At 40.2% G+C, this 18,322-nt stretch overlaps 1 protein-coding gene across 2 annotated transcripts in view; it reads left to right on the forward strand.

The window, feature by feature from the left end:
• The first annotated feature begins 842 nt into the window (after positions 1–842).
• The window catches only part of LOC134531761 (macrophage mannose receptor 1), a 72,033-nt gene continuing 54,553 nt past the window's right edge, over positions 843–18,322 (forward strand). For both annotated transcript variants that reach the window (XM_063367643.1, XM_063367645.1), the window contains exons 1-3: positions 843–932; positions 3,649–3,807; positions 14,128–14,206. In XM_063367643.1, the coding sequence (XP_063223713.1) occupies positions 3,673–3,807; positions 14,128–14,206 (214 nt within the window). In that variant the 5' untranslated portion in view covers positions 843–932; positions 3,649–3,672. The remainder of the gene's footprint in view (positions 933–3,648; positions 3,808–14,127; positions 14,207–18,322) is intronic.

Here is an 18,322-nt window from a genome sequence, read left to right on the forward strand (position 1 = left end):
TGAACCGCGCTAGGACCGGCCCTAGCCTAAATACAAGCGCGCGGAGTAGTGGGGGACATCGCTTTGAGACCCCTAATGACATCACGATTGCAAAATAATGTTTCGGAACACAAAATAATGTTTCGACTTTAACCGCGCCCTTAAGGGGCCCGCCTACCTGGTCACACACACGGTGTGCAGAGCTTCAGGAAAAACAACGCGATTTCAAAACTACTCAAGATATCCGAGTGGGGTATGTTTACGAAAAGCATTTAAGAGTTAGCTGAGGCCCGAAAAGTACTTTTAATTTTGGATCATGTTTTTAAACTGTATTTCTAGAAGAGTTAAAATGGCTGAAACGCATGTTTTCAGAGTAATTTTTAGGTGTAAAACAAGTGGTACAGATTCTTGAAAGCACTTAAGGGACTTGCATTACACCTTTATCTTAATTTCCCCGCAATTTAATGTTACGGTCAACGCTCAAATTTCACAGTTATCCTGTGGCGACTAGAAGACTGCGCGGCAGTTCAGAGCCTTGCGCTTAGAGGCTATACCGCGCTAGAAGCACCAGCGAGAGTCGCGCTTATTATCCCGCCTCACTAACACACATACACCCCTGACGAGGCGGGCCCCTTAACTACCACAACAGCGATCGGAACAAACAAACTTCTCAGCTCTGAGAATTAAAGACTGCCGCAGATATTTTCCGCGGAATGTTTTCCGACATAGCGTTCCAGATAAAACCCACAGATTTTCCTCAAGTCTAAACACGTGTTTCGTCAATGTGATTCTCAACTTGCGCAGAGCAAGGCGAAAATGACCTTTGAAAAGGTTATCACAGTTGAACGATAACATGCACAAGCCAACGATCTTTATAAATACAACGACACGCCTCGCTTTTGGGTAATGTTAGTGTGAACCGGGTTCAGAACATCAGAGTTTAGAATTATAAGGTGAGTGGCTTTCATACACTGAAAACATACTTTATTAAGATGTTAGTGCATTTGTCTTTATACAATTTTGTTTTGAGTTAATTACAACGCCAATGAATGCTTAACTAAACAAAGCAGAATCAAATCTTCTTTGCTCAAAACTAAGTAGTTGTTGATAAATATAAATACATAAAAATTAAAATTTGCATTGAGTCCAAACAAAATAAGTTTCTCCAAAACAATTTGGTGACTGTATCGGTAAAATAAATCTGCTTATAAATTTCATTCTAATGGTTTCGATTAAATATTTGACAAACAGCAAAATCACGAAGCAGTACGCATTTACGCAGGTGCGCTTTAACAATCGACGTGTATCGAATAGGAAAACCTTAATAAACCAGCGACTGACTGAAACTGGGAATTTCACCACGAAGGTTGTTATTGACCAGGATAACTCTAAACGTCAGAGACCGGCTCGTCGCTGCTTCCCACAAAGAGTTTGAACGTCACTGCGCTAGCCAGCCAGTGTAGTAGTGCCTCGATGCGCGCAAAATTCAAATTTGCGCGCTACAGTTAGCGTCTGTAACTTTGCACGGTTTCGGTTTACGAGCATTTTGTATACGTCTAGAGAGCCCAGTAAGGTAGGTGACGTGTTGGTTACTAGAGCTGTACCGATACGATTCGGCAGGGGCCGATTTGGCCGATATTTAGTTCAATCGGCGTTTCTGCCGATTCACGATACGCTCGTTAATTTTCGGCCGATATTATTGAAAAATGAAAGTTCCTGTCATAAAATAAAAATATACAAGTACCTACAATATTCACTTTTAGTACTACTATATATTTTGAAATCGCATCATTTCTTAGCTACGTATGCCAGCATGCATATCAAACTTAAAAATCCTATCTTTTAATAACGTTCTTGAATATATTGCATTGTAAATAAATATATCACCAGTACGGTAAAGTTATATAGTACAATAACGTGCTTTATTTAGAGCATGGCTATCACTACAAAAACTGGAAATACCAATAGCTTGGACTGCAAAGAAATGTTCGTAATATCGTGACGGAGACTTTTTATAAGTAACTTACGTATAGATTTAAAAATTGAATAAAAATAATAACTAAATAATATAGAACTTCACATAATGTAAGTTAATTTTTCTGTTTTCCATGCAAAGCGACCACATGAAACGCATTTACATATAGGCCTAAATGTTTGGTACAGTAAATTTTCGCCGCCGCACGCGTTAAAATGGTATTGGAATTCCCGTTCTTGAATTGTAAACAAGTACAAAGTCTCGTTTCACATTTTAAATTCATTTTTTTTAACTTTGAATTTTGTGAATCAATATATTTCAGTTACCTATTATTAAATAATCTTATTTTATGAAATTATTTATTTCATAACTAAATTTTCCAGCCTCCATTAGTAAATTAATGTTCCACTAAACAACTAACGGGTCATCAACAATGAAAACAAGCTAAAAATACGAGTTAAAAGGAGAGGTTAAGTTCCGTTTATAAACTAAAATACCTATGCATTTGCATTGCATGCTTTTCTTAGAATGAGTTATTAGGGGTAATCTAACAAAAGTATAAAAAATGTTTAAACAAAATCTGTTTTTTTTTACTGTATCAGTTCGGAATCCGTGAATCGGCAACAGTTTTATCGGCATATCGGAAAAATTTGTGAATCGGTACAGCTGTATTGGTTACCTCACGCGCAATACTCTTGGGAAGCCGAATCCTACAGATTTTCGCCCTTGCCTATGTTACCATTAGTGATGTGTAAACATCTTAGCTCTCGGTATATGGCATTTGGCAGGAGTAACTTCGTGAAAATGGAACTGAAGTCGACGAACGGAAATGTATACAAAGATGGCGGAGCCACTTGTAGCAACATAAACCGGTTTATAGTCACTTTCGTAAACATAAGGGTACATAACAAAACGTATTTGTGTGCCAAATAAAACTTTATGATAGTGAAATTACCCAGGAATATGTCTGGTAAACACAAATAGTCATAGTAATATCAAGTATTAAAATACCTAAAAAAATTAGCATTAGGGTTTTAGTAATTATTTACAGACTGATTTCAGTCATTTAAGCAAAATAAAATATACAAATATATACGTAGTTTTAAATTATGTGATTTAAAAAGTTTCGGGTTAATATTTTAGTAATGCCAGTGAAGTATAACTTCTAACGTGAGCGGGAACTTTAAAGTATTGACGGTTTGATGAATTTTAGCAAGTTGGGCAATATTTTAATAAAATTACTTGTCGAAAACCTGGTCCAAAGCCGGAGTTTAGGGTTCTCCAAGTCCTTTTTCACTTTTATCGGAGCCGTTTCTAAGAGTTTGAAATTTCTTGTTTGTTTCGTTCTCTCATCTGTGGGTGATGGTGTCAAGCAACGTTTACGATTAAGGCAGCGAATTTTAGCGGCGCACGCAGATAGTACGTGTGTGATTCGCGTCTAGATATTTTGTTGTGTACTTGACAAACGAATATTTTATTTATCAGTATATTTATTACGCTCTGTTTTAAATAAAAAAACTCTACTTTAAATTTATTGTCCTAATTTCATATTGTAAGTTTATTTGCAAAATGAACAACATGAAAAAAATAAACATGAATTTGCGCCTTGCCGAGGTTAAAAGTATAATCATCAGCGATGATTACTGAAAGACTTAACTTTTTTTTTTTTTTTTTTACGTGAACTATCGTAATAGACACACTGGGACTGTCGCGGAGGAATGCTGGGACACGGCGTTTTGCTCCTCGGCGCACTGGTCTGCGCGAGCGGCTACATCATTGGCAGCTTCACGCACCTGCAGCTGGAGATGTCCAATGAGAACAGCCTTCTCAGATCCATCACGCAAGACCTCTGGGTGAGTAGAGGCTCAGTTCTCCTCGCCCATGTCACCATCGTCTTTCAATCAAGGGTGGATCCAGAATGCGGGCCAGGGGGGGAAGGGCCAAATTAAATTTTCTAATACAATTTTAGTAAATTTATAATATAAATATTTAGTACGTATTATTTGTGGTTCAAACAGTCATGTTATATATAGCACTGCAGCAAAATAATACTTAATTAAGTTTGGTGAACTATGATAAGGAATTAGGAGAACAATAAAAAAAAATTCAGTGTTCAGGGGGGGGGGGGGCATGCTCCTATGGCCCTCCCCCCCCCCCCTCGATCCACGAGTGCCTTAAATCACGTACTTGCCGCCAATCGGATGGCCCGAAAAATTACATTCGCCCGTCCACCCTACGAAAGTTGGGCAAGCTCATACTTTCAACGGACGGGTGGATGGATCATATCTGTGGTTGGTTGCGCCAGTCGATTGTTAGCAGGATGAAACCCTAAGCTCGTTCATGTTCGTTCAACTGTTTGGTGTTTACGTTTTGCATAACGTCACTGCGGTCGTTAAAACTCACAACTAAACAATTCAGTCATAACTTCCAAGACTTGCTAATATATTACATAGCCTAATGGCAAACAGCGTCGAGATAAGTCTCTGGTATATTAAGGCTTTTAAGTCACACTTGTTGGCTAAATTATTTGTCATAACATTGTTCAAAATCACGAAATATTATAATTTACAAAGTTTTATCATATTAACCAATTTTTTTTTCTCTAGCGAAGCCTGCCCTGTGTTGAATGCAACGGTACAGTGCCGTCTGAAAAGTGCATTAATATATATTTATTCTGCGACCAACATCTATGGTACCTACCATAGAATAAATAAAGTTTGGTGCCTACACTTTCCTACATGAAACGTTGGTTAGGCCAATCAACACGTAGCGAAAGAATGCATACAAGTACAAAATATTTAAACGATTTTTTAATGTAAACATAAATATTATGAAACATGACGATGCACTGCGGTAATGTTTTCGTACGTAAGACTTAAAACATTAAGTATATTTTATGGAACATCTATAGAGAAATGTTACAATTACTTCTGTGCGAAATTTTACAATAAATTCCTTCTCTAGAACATTGTTTTGCACGATTTACAGCACAATCTGTAAAATAATTTTGTCTATAGACATGAAATTCTATATCTCAGCAACTTCAACTTAAACCTAGGAAGACTGCAGCTGCAAACATAGAATATCTATGATTTTAATCTTATCTTAGGTAATATTTTAATCTTAAAATAACTTTTAAAGATGAAACAACCTACCCAAAATCCTGCACATTATAAGGGGTTTAGAATAATATCTTGGTATTAAAAATATATACTTATAGTTTAGCCTTAAGTAAATTATTTCAATAAGAATATTTATACTTAATATAATAATTAATATGTGATTTTTAATGTATAAGATTTTTTTTTGTGTTAGGCAATAGGATAAAAGTTAAATTTATTGGGAGGGAGCAAATGATTTATGTTAAAGTTTTTTTAATATTAAAGTAAAATAATTATTTCATGTCCAAACTATATTTTTTGGAAATTCTAGTTAACGGTTGAAATTACATGGAAGTGTTAACAACTGAGTGTGCACGCGTACCACCTCTGGTGTGGTCGCGTTTCGAAAAACAAGACCTTGTCAGAAGAAAGATCTAGAATAGTGTTGGCTAGTAAGTTGTCAACCTGCTAGGCATTCGATTTTCACATACAAATATCGTCACTGCACATCAAGCAGGATGTAAGTCAGCAGGACATTACAGGCACCTCATAACGTTAAATCGTCTACATTTTGTAATTTCTACCGTATTGAAGATACTTCAACCCCACTAAGTTTCCTACTGTCAAAGAACCAAGGCAGAAGGGATTCATGTCCAACCCTCCAACACCGAGGGCATGCTCTTTAATCAACTTAGGGCAGATTGTTGTGAGGCGAAGTAGACGGTTGTGTTAGGACCGGTTCAGACACGTAGAGCCCGCGCGTTTGAAAACCATGCTGTTTGAACAGCAAAATGGCAGCCTATCTGTCCGACCGCGGTTAGTAAGCGACTGGCGTGCGCGGTGTGTGGCGAATAATGTCAGCTTCGAAATGGAAGTCGAATAATAAATACTATTTTTACTCCGGTAGCTGATAAAAAGAGAGAGAAAGAAAATGACAGTATTAGATGCATACAATATTAAGTGCTCGACTCGTTCATTGCCAACTCGTAATGGTATATTATAAATTAAGAATACATTTAGAAAAATTCTTTGGATATTTTAGAAACTCAATAATGTTATTCCACCAACTTCTGCCAATCTCGGTTTCTTTGCAACTTTTATTGAAATAATCATCTCTCCGAAGATCCCACCATGCAGGTCTTTCCTACAATTCATTACTAAATAATTCAGTGTCGAAGCGATCTATTGCGAACTCGTGGTGTTGAGACGTCTGAACCACGTGGTGCCCGCAACGCAACTGAACGCTCTCGTAGGATTCCATAGCAGACAGATGTCCATAAAAGAATGTCCCAGTTTCAAAGTATATGTAAACAATTTAATTTAGATATTTACAAGAAATAATACATCAAATTTAAGGTACAATAACCTATTTTTTTATTAAATATGTTAATATGCGCACCTTAAGTTACACTGCACAAATCCAACCTAAAGTCTAATTCTTCCCACACTTTAGTTAACATGTTTGAAGTAATGGCAGCAATAGCTTCTTCAAATCTGTGATTGAACTATGGCAAATCATTAAGTAGCGGAGGAACGTAGACATGATCTTTTATAAAGCCCCAAAGGATAAATCGCATGCCGTTATGTCAGGTTAATGTAGAGGCCAGAGAAAAAAAAAGCTCTATAATATCGACCATTTTGACCGATCCAATAGTCAGGGACTTCAATGTTCAACCACTCTCGTGCAAAGAGATTCAAATAAAGAGTGCCCCCAACCTGTTGCCAAATAAAGTTTACCGGTTCACCCTCTATTAATTGGGAAAAGAGCCTTTATTTTGTGTTGCAAGCGAGAAAACGACAAAGCAGTATCCACTGTTAAGAAACTCTTTAAACGTGACCTTGAACCAACATTCTACAATGCTTACAGTTGATACTATTAAATAATATAACTGGGTTACTATTTTATGAACATACTGTATTTTATGGCGGTTGAGATGCAGTAACTGCATGTTTGACTAACCACACGGTTATGTCTAAATGAGCATGAAGATGCTCGTGTAACTAAGACCCGTGCGGGAAACCGCGTGATTTATCGCCGTGTCGGAACTAGGTTTCAAGCCTCGCACATGCGGGCCGCGGAAGACGATGCGTCTTCAGCGAAGTCCTCAGGGAAGTGCTCGGAGCCCCAGGCCTAACCGCCGCTGCGCCAGCGAGGGAACTGGCTGCGTAAGCATTGACCCTGGCCGCATGCCCGAGTTGTTTAGGGGGAGATAAGCAACCGAAAGATGCCATGTTGTTTCAAAGGTTTTCCTACCAAAACAATTTTTTTAACATTTGATATTGGGAATGTACTTTTGTCAAGGCATAATCCACGAATTAAGAGATTAAAAACTGCTACTATGTATATTAATAGTATTATCACAGTTATGTGATTACCTGATTTAAATTCAGTAACAAATGGTAATAACTTCACAGGGAAAACCATTTGAAGCAGGCAGTCACTATTGACTTCAGGCAATCAACTAAATTATATACTATGCTTTAATGGAGCCACATTTTTTTCCTTATGTCTGTGACCCTGGGCTCTGCATTTCAGTGGGAGAGTATGTGCCGCAAATTAGTTTATTGGTAAAGTTAAACATTTTTTTATCAAGTAAATTGTAAAAAAGAGAATCGTATTACGCTTTTCATAATATAAAACAACTTGATTATTGTTCGGTTTGGCCTTCCAACTATAACATTCCGCAGGCAGTTCGACTGCCGCTAATTTTTTAGGACTTGACGGCTGTATACCAGTTAGGCTCTTATTCCCGGCACACTTCACGTTTTCCCCGCCTGCCAGCACATACCATGTCAAGTGCCCCGTGCAGGCACTACACTTTAAGACATGCCTCCATGACTTATGCCAGCTACATATTTGGCATGTGCGATAAGACACCGGCGCAGTGTTTCTACTCAGCTTTCGTACTGGACTCACCATTAAAATTGTCCTACCCCAGCTTTTGTTACCCACGCCTACGCCTTTTTTTTTGCTCTTCTACGAACTATCATAGCAAAAATTACCTCCCTCCCTAATTTCTTATGATGTAAGATTTGTATTGGGCCCTCTCCAACCTTTCTGCAATGTCACATTACATGTTAGTCAATATAAGTACTAAGTATTACTTACTTATCGACCATATAACTTTCTATTACATACCATCTGTAGCACACGTGGCTCCAAGCTGCCACTGTACTCCACTCTTTTTGTCGGTCAAAGTTGAAACTATTTGGCTTAACCACTATGCTTACTTTCACACCATTTGCACTATCTCGCGGCCACTTCGGCAACTAATGTCAGGCCCTTATGCTTCTATGTTGAACTCAGCACAACATCTATCCATTTTCTTACTAACTTCTTCAGCCACCAAAATCTTCTTGAATCTATGACCGACTTTAACTATGCGATTCATAAACCATCTCCAGGCAGTTTCTCAGTAACCTCGTGTAAAGTCTGACCTACAGTTCTTGTATATTTTTGTTTAGTTGGAAGTCTCTCTTAAGAGAACAAGAGATGTAGTTATTATAAAAAGGAAGTAAGTGTCCCTATATTTTCGTTCATATCAACATGCAGTGCTTTAGTGTATTTTTCGGTGTCTTTGTCCTCACCTTGTCATCTACCATTTTTGCTTCCTCGGCCCACCAGGGATGTTAATTCGAGATATTTCCTACATCAGTAAGTGGACCTCACTACTTGAGCTAAATTCTCATTTCTAGTTTTTTTAAAACTTTTTTGCCTACCCTGTTCATTCTTTAATTCTTCGGTGTTTACAATGCTTTAATTAAATTCATAAAGGTTTCAAACATTAAGTTATTAAAGGGTAACAGACAAACTATGAGATAACTGTTTTTTATCTATCTGATGTTGTACCTCCTGTGGCGGTAAAGCCCAGTCTCCACCCGTTAACAATGCATCCCGCTGGTGGAACGCACCCCTCGCGCAGCTCGCAGGGAGGAAGGTATCGACGCCGCCGTCAGGCAGTAGACAACAGAACGCGACCTACGTCAGATGCTCCACCCCACGAAAAAAAAACAAATGGTGTGTCCTGATTAGGCTGTCTACTACATTCGCGATTGTGCTCTACAGCACATGTTAACGGCAACTAACGTAGATAAGTGTGGGTGGTTAAGAAATATGTGAAGTGTGTGGTGGCATCAACCCAAGGTTCCCGCTAATACAACAAGCAACAGATAATTCTCCGGGAGAAGAATTATGCTTACCGGGCAAGAACAGCGCACATTAACAGGCTTATTTGGAAACTCTGGTAAACCCATAAAATTGTTTCACTGCCAGAAGTTAATAAATTAATGATCGCCGCGAGTCCAGTGATCCAAACTGGGGCCGACGATCCATTCAACCACAACGGCTAGACTGGTACCCTCTCATAATGCAATGCACTAAATAATCCCGCCAGCAATCACTGGGCTCATCGCGGGTCTCGAACCCGAAACTGCGGGTGACGGCAAATGGCGCCCCTGCGTGTGGCAAAAATTCAAGGACAAAATCAAGCAAATTTACGGAAATTCAACGAAAGATGGCCATTTTAGACAACCTAGGAAATCAAGGGCGGATGAAGCGGCGACAAAACGAGACCACAAAAAATCCCCCCTCTCCACTTGTGGTTTCTCACATTTTCTCTCCCTCCTCCATTTAGCAAACCCCTCCCCTAATGTGCATTGCACGCCCCCCCCTTCACTAATCACCCCTTCCTTCTCCACGTGCTTCATCTCTCTGAAATACTTTGGGACCCTCCTTCCCCCTTTTCAAGGTCACTTTATCACAAATCACCCTCCTTCCCCACTCCTCATTTTCCCAGCTCACGAGGCTGAGACTCGGCGTGTGAACAGCTGAGCGACGTCACCAGAGCAACCGCGCACAACCTAATTCCCTGAATAAACATACACAATGCTGCCACGTAAGATACCAATGGTGTGTCAGCAATGCTCAGACCACAGAACATAGATATACTGATGGGCCCCTTGCAAAGTCAGGACACATTCATGTGCCCATTGAATTCAATCCTCGTGCAAGGTAAAAGTGAACCAGTAACATAACAGTGCGAGATTAACTGGGACAACATCTGGAGAGGAAAACTAGGAACCGAACTAACATGACCCCTACAACCCGAAACAAAAATGCAACCCATGGACACCATGAAGCGCGAAATCGGAACACAGACGAACAGCGAAGTAGACTCAACCACCAACCTCGCCTGCCAGGTCATGGAGAGGACGACACACTTGAGGGAGTTGCCGACATCGGCCCACCCACTGGACAATCCCACCCCCAACCCGATCCTAATGAGCTGGCTAACACTACCAGAGTTTAGCGGAGCCCCACATGAGGACCCGGAGGCATGCTTGCAACAGAGTGAAACTCGACTGGCACACTGCCGGTTACCACAGGTGAGTGGGCGGAGAGGACCAGTGAACCACTGCACAGTACCAACTGGAACAGGTGGAACATGTAGGGAAGGTTCGACATCACGTGGCAGGAGTTCACAGAGATGTTCAAATGCTGGTTAAACACCGGAGCACCTCTAGAACAATGCGCATCACAGTTTTACGGCACCAAACAGAGAGATGGAGAACCGGTCGAGAACTTAATTGCAAGCTAACTGCAACTGTTCAGACGAATTTCACCAGATATTGACCTCATTCAAGTACTACCCATGGTAAACAAGTTACTATGGGATCAGTTACAGCCCCTTCCTACGAGTAAGCCACATGCCGACAGTAAAGGACTTTGTCCAACAGGTGGTAGCAACTGAACACAACCTTCAATAAATCTGGTACCGACAAGCACCTAAAGCACATGGGACAGAACATGGACCACCCAGCAGCTGGAGACAACTTCCCAACCACGATGCACCCGGGCAATAATTGATGAGGTGCCAAAACTACCGGTGGCCCAATGCGTGTCAGGATTCTCACCCCGGGTTAGCATACTTCAATCGGTCCCCTCCCTGCCTTCGAGGTTGCCCCCAAGGAACAAGTCACTGGCATAGTGACTCCCCTGCCAACCAACAAACTCTGAGACCATCGATCTCGACATCATGGGGCCATATTCATGTTTGCTGCAGAGAAAGAACTTCTTGGTAGTTGTAACAGAGATGTTTACCAGGTGGACAATAGCCTACACCTGCAGAAATGCGCGAGCATTGACCATCATAGATATCCTAACCCACGAGTTTCTCCCTCGGTGAGGCTACCTAGAACCTAGAATCCGCCCTTATGCACAATGGTAACCAGGTCCTGGAGGCCCGATGGAAGAACATGTCTAGCACGATGCACATCGCCCACCACACCACACCTGCCTACTACCCAAGGGCGAACCACACCAAGAGCAGGAACCAGGGGCTGAAGGTACAGCTATGGCTATAGCTCGGTGACGACCACGCTAAGTGGGACCGCCATGTTGCCGACGCACTATTATGGGTCCGGAGATGCTTGAACGCAGCCACTGGTATGACCCTGGTGGAAATGGTCCAGGTCCATAATCTCCCATTGCCTGGCTAGTGGGCTACCCACAGCATACTGCACTCAGGAAAAGGGGCAGAGGAGTGCAACCAGAGGAATGAAACCGAACACACAGTTGCATGGCAGCAACAGACCAGCTATGCACAGGAGCTAACCCCCCAGACCACGCGACCTCTAGCCGCATAACGAGCTGGCAGTCGAGTGTTCGTGTGAGTCCACTCCTTGTTGGCAACTCCGTGCAACTACTGCGCCAGACTCACTGCCCAACGTCGTTTGGGGGCCATGTCCTACCTGGTGAACCTGTGTGGCCGACGAATCCACAATATACACTGGGATGACCTATGGCTAGTGATGCTACTGGGGGAGCATTCTCCAGACAAAAAAGGAGACAGTGACCCTGCTGATGACCCGATGCCCGATGAGGATTACCAGCCACAGAGATCGCGATCAAGGAGAGGGAACGATCGGTGAAGACTCTTCGCCAAGAAGGGAGGAAGATACAAGCCCCAACACCACACCACACCAGCATCGAAGAGGTGGGGCCCTACACTCCCGGCTCACAATAACAGAAATGGCTACACGGGAGCTCCAGGAACAGGGCTAACAACTACCCGAAATTGTCCCCAGTGTAATGGAACGAGATGGACCAGAAGTATAACCGAGTCTGATACCAACCCAAAGAGAATGGGGCCACCATGCAACACTCGCAGATGCGACATTTCGCATCCGAGTGGAGGAGCCAGACGAGCAGCGAGCGGGCAGGTCCAAGTGAAAGGGCCGCTGCCCGATGCGACTGCGGTACTGTAATGGACTACAACACCCTGATGGCGTCCATGCCACCAAGTGGTCCAGAGAGGGAAAGACATCCCTATCAACTACGACGCACGGGCAACAGGGCATCCACATCTAGGCACCCTCAACTCTGTCCTGCTGCAAGTGCTAGATATGCAACCCCGCCGTGGGGTACCAACCGCGGGGTAAGCCTGGGCTTCTCTAGGGAGGGGTTTTTGTAGTCGTACCTCCTGCGGTGGTAAAGCCTGGTCCCACCCTGTCAGCACTGGATCATGCTGGCGGAATGCACCCCTCGCTCTGTCTGCACAGAGGAAGTTTGCGACACCGCCACCAGGCAGTGGACAACAGGATGCGACCTAGGGCGTATGATCCGTCCCACAAAAAAATGGTGTGTTCTGATTAGGCTGACTACATTCGCGATTGTGCCCACAAACATTGATAGTATGGGTGTTTAAGAATATGTGAAGTGTGTGGTGGCATCAACCCAAGGTTCCAGCTAGTACAACAAGCAACAGATAATTCTCCGGGAGAAGAATTATGTTTGCCGTATAAGAACAGTACACATTAACAAGGTTATTTGGAAACTCTGGTAAACCTGTAAAATTGATTCACTGCCCGATTGTTTCGATCCACGCTGGGGCCGACGACCCATTCAACACCAACAGCTAGCCTGGCGCCCTCTCATAACGTAATTCACTAAATAATCCTGCTAGCAATCACTGGGCTCATCCTGGTTCGCGAATTCGAGACCGCAGGTGATGGCATATCATCTATTCATTTCACCTTCCCATTTAACGATCTACAAGTTGCTGACCTGATTAAGAGTCAGTATTTCTCAATTTTACCTTCTTTCACTACTTACACATTGAAGATGTTCTTAATAAAGATAAGTTTTAATTTCTAATTATATTCAGCATGCATTTATGAGTTTTATAAATATATATTTGGAAGGAGTGTCACAAGAATGTTAGCAGTGTGAGGTAATGATCCACAGACCTCTGAATTATGGCCCCAGCAAACATGTTGCTAATGCTTTAAAAACTTTTGGATCCAAGTTGGCACCTTTCAGTTCATATTCCTCCCCATTGAACACAAGAGATGCGCCTAGGAACAGAGCCACCAGGAAAGTGAACCAGTGGCGTAGCAAGCTGGTGGCAGGGATGGCCGCCGCGACGGTTTCGCGTTACTGAACCCTGCTCCCCATCTATTTTAATCCAAGAGGGGGCGCCATTTTAAATTCTGGCCAGGGGCGCTAGTCACCCTAGTTAAACCACTGCAGTGAATGGCTTCCCGATGGCCGGGCCATGTCTCGGGCCCAGGTAGATGCTGCAGTCCACCCACGACGGTCTCGGTCGATATATCGCCACTCAGCTGTTACTAGATTCAGACAGTACGTTCCCCATCGAATTTGATTCAACACAGATGCAAAGAATTCATGATTCATATTTAATACAAGAAATTTAGTTCTATGATGCTCCCCTCGCAATTAAGATTCTTTAAAATCATTAGATAAATGGTCATTTGTAAGTGTTACTTGCTAAACAGAATGTATATATAAATAATAATGATATTCTACTGAATTTTTAAATGATAAACACACAACACTTAAATAAATTATTCATTTATTATAATCGAAACATAAAGAGGTATATAGATTTCTCCAAAATAAAAGTTTAACAATATTGTTATTATTCTTGTATTGTTGTTTTAATGCCAGGTGATATATGTATATTTTTTTTATTTATGACAACTTACAATAACTAATATAATTTACTCATGGATTTATGGTGCTTACTTGTTTTACTGTCTGTGGTCAAACAGTACATTCGCGAGAGTGTCATGAAGGATAAAGAAGACCGTGTATATCACCCACAACACGATGAGCTTGATTCTATCAAAGGTAAGCTGCAGCAATTTAGCAATAAGACTTTAATAGTTTACTCAGTCAGTTATAAGTAACAGTAATTTTATCGATTATGTGTTTGACAAAAAATGCAACTACAATTGAAGTGGTTGCTTCTCCGCCCGTCGACGACCTCTAACAAAGGTGAAATCCCTCCTTCGTAGGCCTTCCTTCCTTTTCCTCCCTCCCTGTGATGTCATGTGTTTTTTTATAGCATCTGAAACTTCCCCTTCTGATATTTCTGCGCAGGCGAAGTGAGGATTCCTTAGGGTGTTTAAGCGAGTGTTTACATTGATAAGTTAGGTTAAGAAATATAATTGCATCGCTCTTACTCATACAGCAGCTCATAACTTGATTAACTTGGGTAGTCACCCATGCGACGATAGCGACCGACATGACATGGACAGTGTATATAGTAATTAGGTTCTACAGTGATGCGTTTTGAGCATCGTAGCTGCGCTCTTAACTTTTAGCCATTCATGCTTATGTCCAATGTCATCTTTCTAAATTTTGTTTCGACTGCTACCTTCCAAATTTAAGTTTCTGTTTTCTGTTGAAATTTTGATGCACATTGCCTATCAAATTTTTGTCGTGCTACTGAAAAAGAGTTAAGTAACCGTGCTAACATGGGAATGTCCCGTGCGCCTTTTACCAGCTTGTTGATGAATTTTCTAATTTGTTTGTAACGTTTATTAACTGGCCGCCTAGCGTCAGTAAGAATTCCTGTTGGAATATTTAGGCCAAGTAATATTATTTGCACTGATTATGACCTCATTCTCAATTAAATGGGTTCGCGGTCACGCCCTGTTTCATGTGCTCTTGTCTGTTTCACGCTTTGTGTAAAGCAGCAGGAATGCTATTTAAAAAATCTTTTACGCGTTATAATGTATGACTGAAGTCATGTTCATATTTCTGAAAGATTTCATCCTTGTTAATTGCACGACTCGTGAAATCGTTGTTGCTTATGCTGAGTGCGATAATGTGTTTGATATTGTCCACTATTTAGCTGAATTTGCATTATACGCCTTTTTTCTGCTCTATATGTTTTGCGTATTTAGTGTGTTTCTTCATTTCTAGTATAACCTTCGTGTTGGTTAAAATCCTTTAGCGTGTCGTAACATCTCTGTATATATGTTTGCCCTAAAGCCTAGAATGTTACCACAAGCTTTCCTTCCCTTGATTAGACTTTTTGCATATGTAGTCTGTGTGGCTAATTGTTTTTGATAATCTTACAAAGCCTGCTTTAAAGTCAAATATTGCTAGCGCACCTCTAATATCATTGTTTTGCGATTATTATCGGTTGGTATGCATAAGATTTATATATTGCTATGCTATTTATCGTGTTAAAGTGCTTTATAGTCATTTGTTTAGGTCTAAAACCAAAATATATGTCCATATACATTTATACGTTTGTAACAGACCAGACAGACGGGTTTGCCTTAAATTATAATTTAGTTTTTATGCATTATAAATTATTTTTATTCTTTGTAATACTGTCAATCCGAAAGAAATTATTGCAATTGAATTACCGACCTAGGCTCATGTTAAATTTGAACAAATGCCACCTTGTTATTGAGTTACTTGTGAACCCAACAGTTTTCTTTTGACTTAACTTAGCATCGCCAGTGTCGCCCTGACTGCTCTACCAAGCTATAGCTCCCTCCTTGTGTTTACTTATATTATTTTGTGCACACGATTGTAGACAGCTGGGGAGTTGGGCCCCTGGCAGCTGCAAAATAATCGAAAGTTTCTTCCTAGTTCCAGGTAAATGGATGTTCGTAGGAACTATGCGTCAGATTCCAACTTCCTACAAATAATTAAACTCATCACTTATAAATTTACGAAGATCTCGGGATAATTCGTAACCAATGTTCTTCGTACATTAAAGGCGACAAATTTTAACAATATAGTAGCTAGTAGTATATAAATTTATGTCTGAGGACATGGTGCCGGCGCGTGGTGTCGGTGAAGGAGCCCACCATCTTGGATTATGACGTCATGGCGTTCATCTTGAATGACCTTTGACCTTTGACCTTGATATATTACATTTTTTTAATTAGCCCAAAATAACACAAAAATGCATACAAAATTCGCCAAAATCTGCCCAAAATTTCCAGTTTTTTTGTAAAAAAAAAAAAAAAAACAATCCATCACAAATTCTCGCAAAAATCGAAAAAATAAAAATTTCTTACTTCGAGGGAAAAATTGCCTTTCCGTTTTAGTCCTCAAAAATACCAACGGCTAGAAATGTCCATATTGAGGCTTAAGTTCCATATCGACAAGCCTCCGATAAGCCTGTGACGAAATATTGGATTATGACATAACAGTTGCAACTTTTCTTCACGTCACACCATCTTGAAAATCCGTAATTTTTATGCTAGAAAATAGGGAAAAAATTTAAAATATATAAAAAATTATTACAAAAATTATAATAAATATATTTAAAAACAATGTTGCACATTTCGTTACGGTTGACATCTTAGATTCTAGAAACATTTCACATTATTTGTGCCCGACATCTTGGACGTGTATGACATAATCGTTGATTTTTGGAACTTTTTCTCGAATTTCTAGCTACATAATTCTAGCTACGAATTTCCAAAATGTCGCCCACACTAATAATAAATTATAACTGCACTCTAGCAGGTAAATTAAAATTAACATGGTAGTAGCGCACTCTAGCAGACGAAAACAAGATGTTGGACTTCAGCAGATGAAATCAATATATTGTACATGACGTTATACTAGCTAGGGATTTTTATATATATACCTTGGCATTAGTGGAGGAATGGCAGTCTGCGGGCGGCTTCCGTGGAGGAAGGATCTGTCATTATTGTTTTATTTTTGGACCATGCCGGGTTCGAACCGAGGATGTATTTGTGTGTTTTAATTTTACTTTATTAAAATTAAATTAATTATTTTGTTATAAAAATAAAACATACACAATTTCTGATAATAATTACATATCTTAAATTTATGTAGGCCGTGACGTCATAATCCAAGACAGCAGAGGGTTTTTATATTAATTTTTATTAATTTTTTTTATCAATTTTATTTTTTTTCATTTATAGATTATACTAATTACGGATTATCTAGATGGTAGGCATAACGAAAACTGCAACGAAATAGAAGTAAAGATGGTGTCCGTAACGAAACGCACAACAATTGTCTCATACACGTCCAAGATGTCAGCGTAACAAAATGTGCAACCGTGTTTTTAAATACTTTTTTAAATAAAATTCTATTAAATAAATTTTCTTATGAATTAAAAAACTTTTTTTAATATTTTCTAGCTTAACAATTACGGATATTCAAGATGGCGGGACGTAACGAAAAATTGCAATGGTTTCATCATAATCCAAGATGTCGTCAGAAACGTATCAGAGGCTTGTCGTAAGGCTCACTATGGACATTTCAAGCCGTTGGCATTTTTGAGGACTAAAACGGGAAATTTTCCCTCAAAACGGGGATTTTGCCCTCGAAGAAGAGAAATTTTTTATTTTCTAAATTTTTTGAGATTTTGGGTCAGGAATTTTTTATAGATAACTTGTAATTTTTGTGGATTTTGGGTCATTTTGGGGAAATTTTGACAAATTTTGGAGGTCAAGGTCGAGATAATCCAAGATAGCCACCATGACGTCACAATCAAAGATGGTGGACACCACCTTCGACACCATGCGCCGGCGCCATGTCCCCGGACATACACATAAATACTAATGTAGCTCCCTCGTATCTTTGTGACGTGGCAAGCTAGAGTTTTCTTGGACATTTGCATTCGCAAAACATCTTTCCAAAATTAATTTATATATATTTTTTTCATATCAGAAAAATTCTTTCATAGAAAGTTTCAGATAGCGTGAAGTAACCAAACACTGAAATATAATAGTTGAGAAGATTTGTAGAAGGAAAAATTAATCTGTCGCTTCTTTCGAGATAGATTTTGTTTACACGGTAAAACTCATATTTTCTGTAAAAACCTTTGGTGGCTCTGCGTGTGTATTTTGAGTTATTCGTCACCCATTCGAAATTTTTTTGCTTATAATGTCTCAAAAGATGGAAGTATATACTTAAAGCAAATTGGTTATAATATAAAACCTTAGTACTATCAACCAT

Source organism: Bacillus rossius, chromosome 5, assembly GCF_032445375.1.
Source record: "Bacillus rossius redtenbacheri isolate Brsri chromosome 5, Brsri_v3, whole genome shotgun sequence".
Classification (NCBI taxonomy): domain Eukaryota; kingdom Metazoa; phylum Arthropoda; class Insecta; order Phasmatodea; family Bacillidae; genus Bacillus; species Bacillus rossius.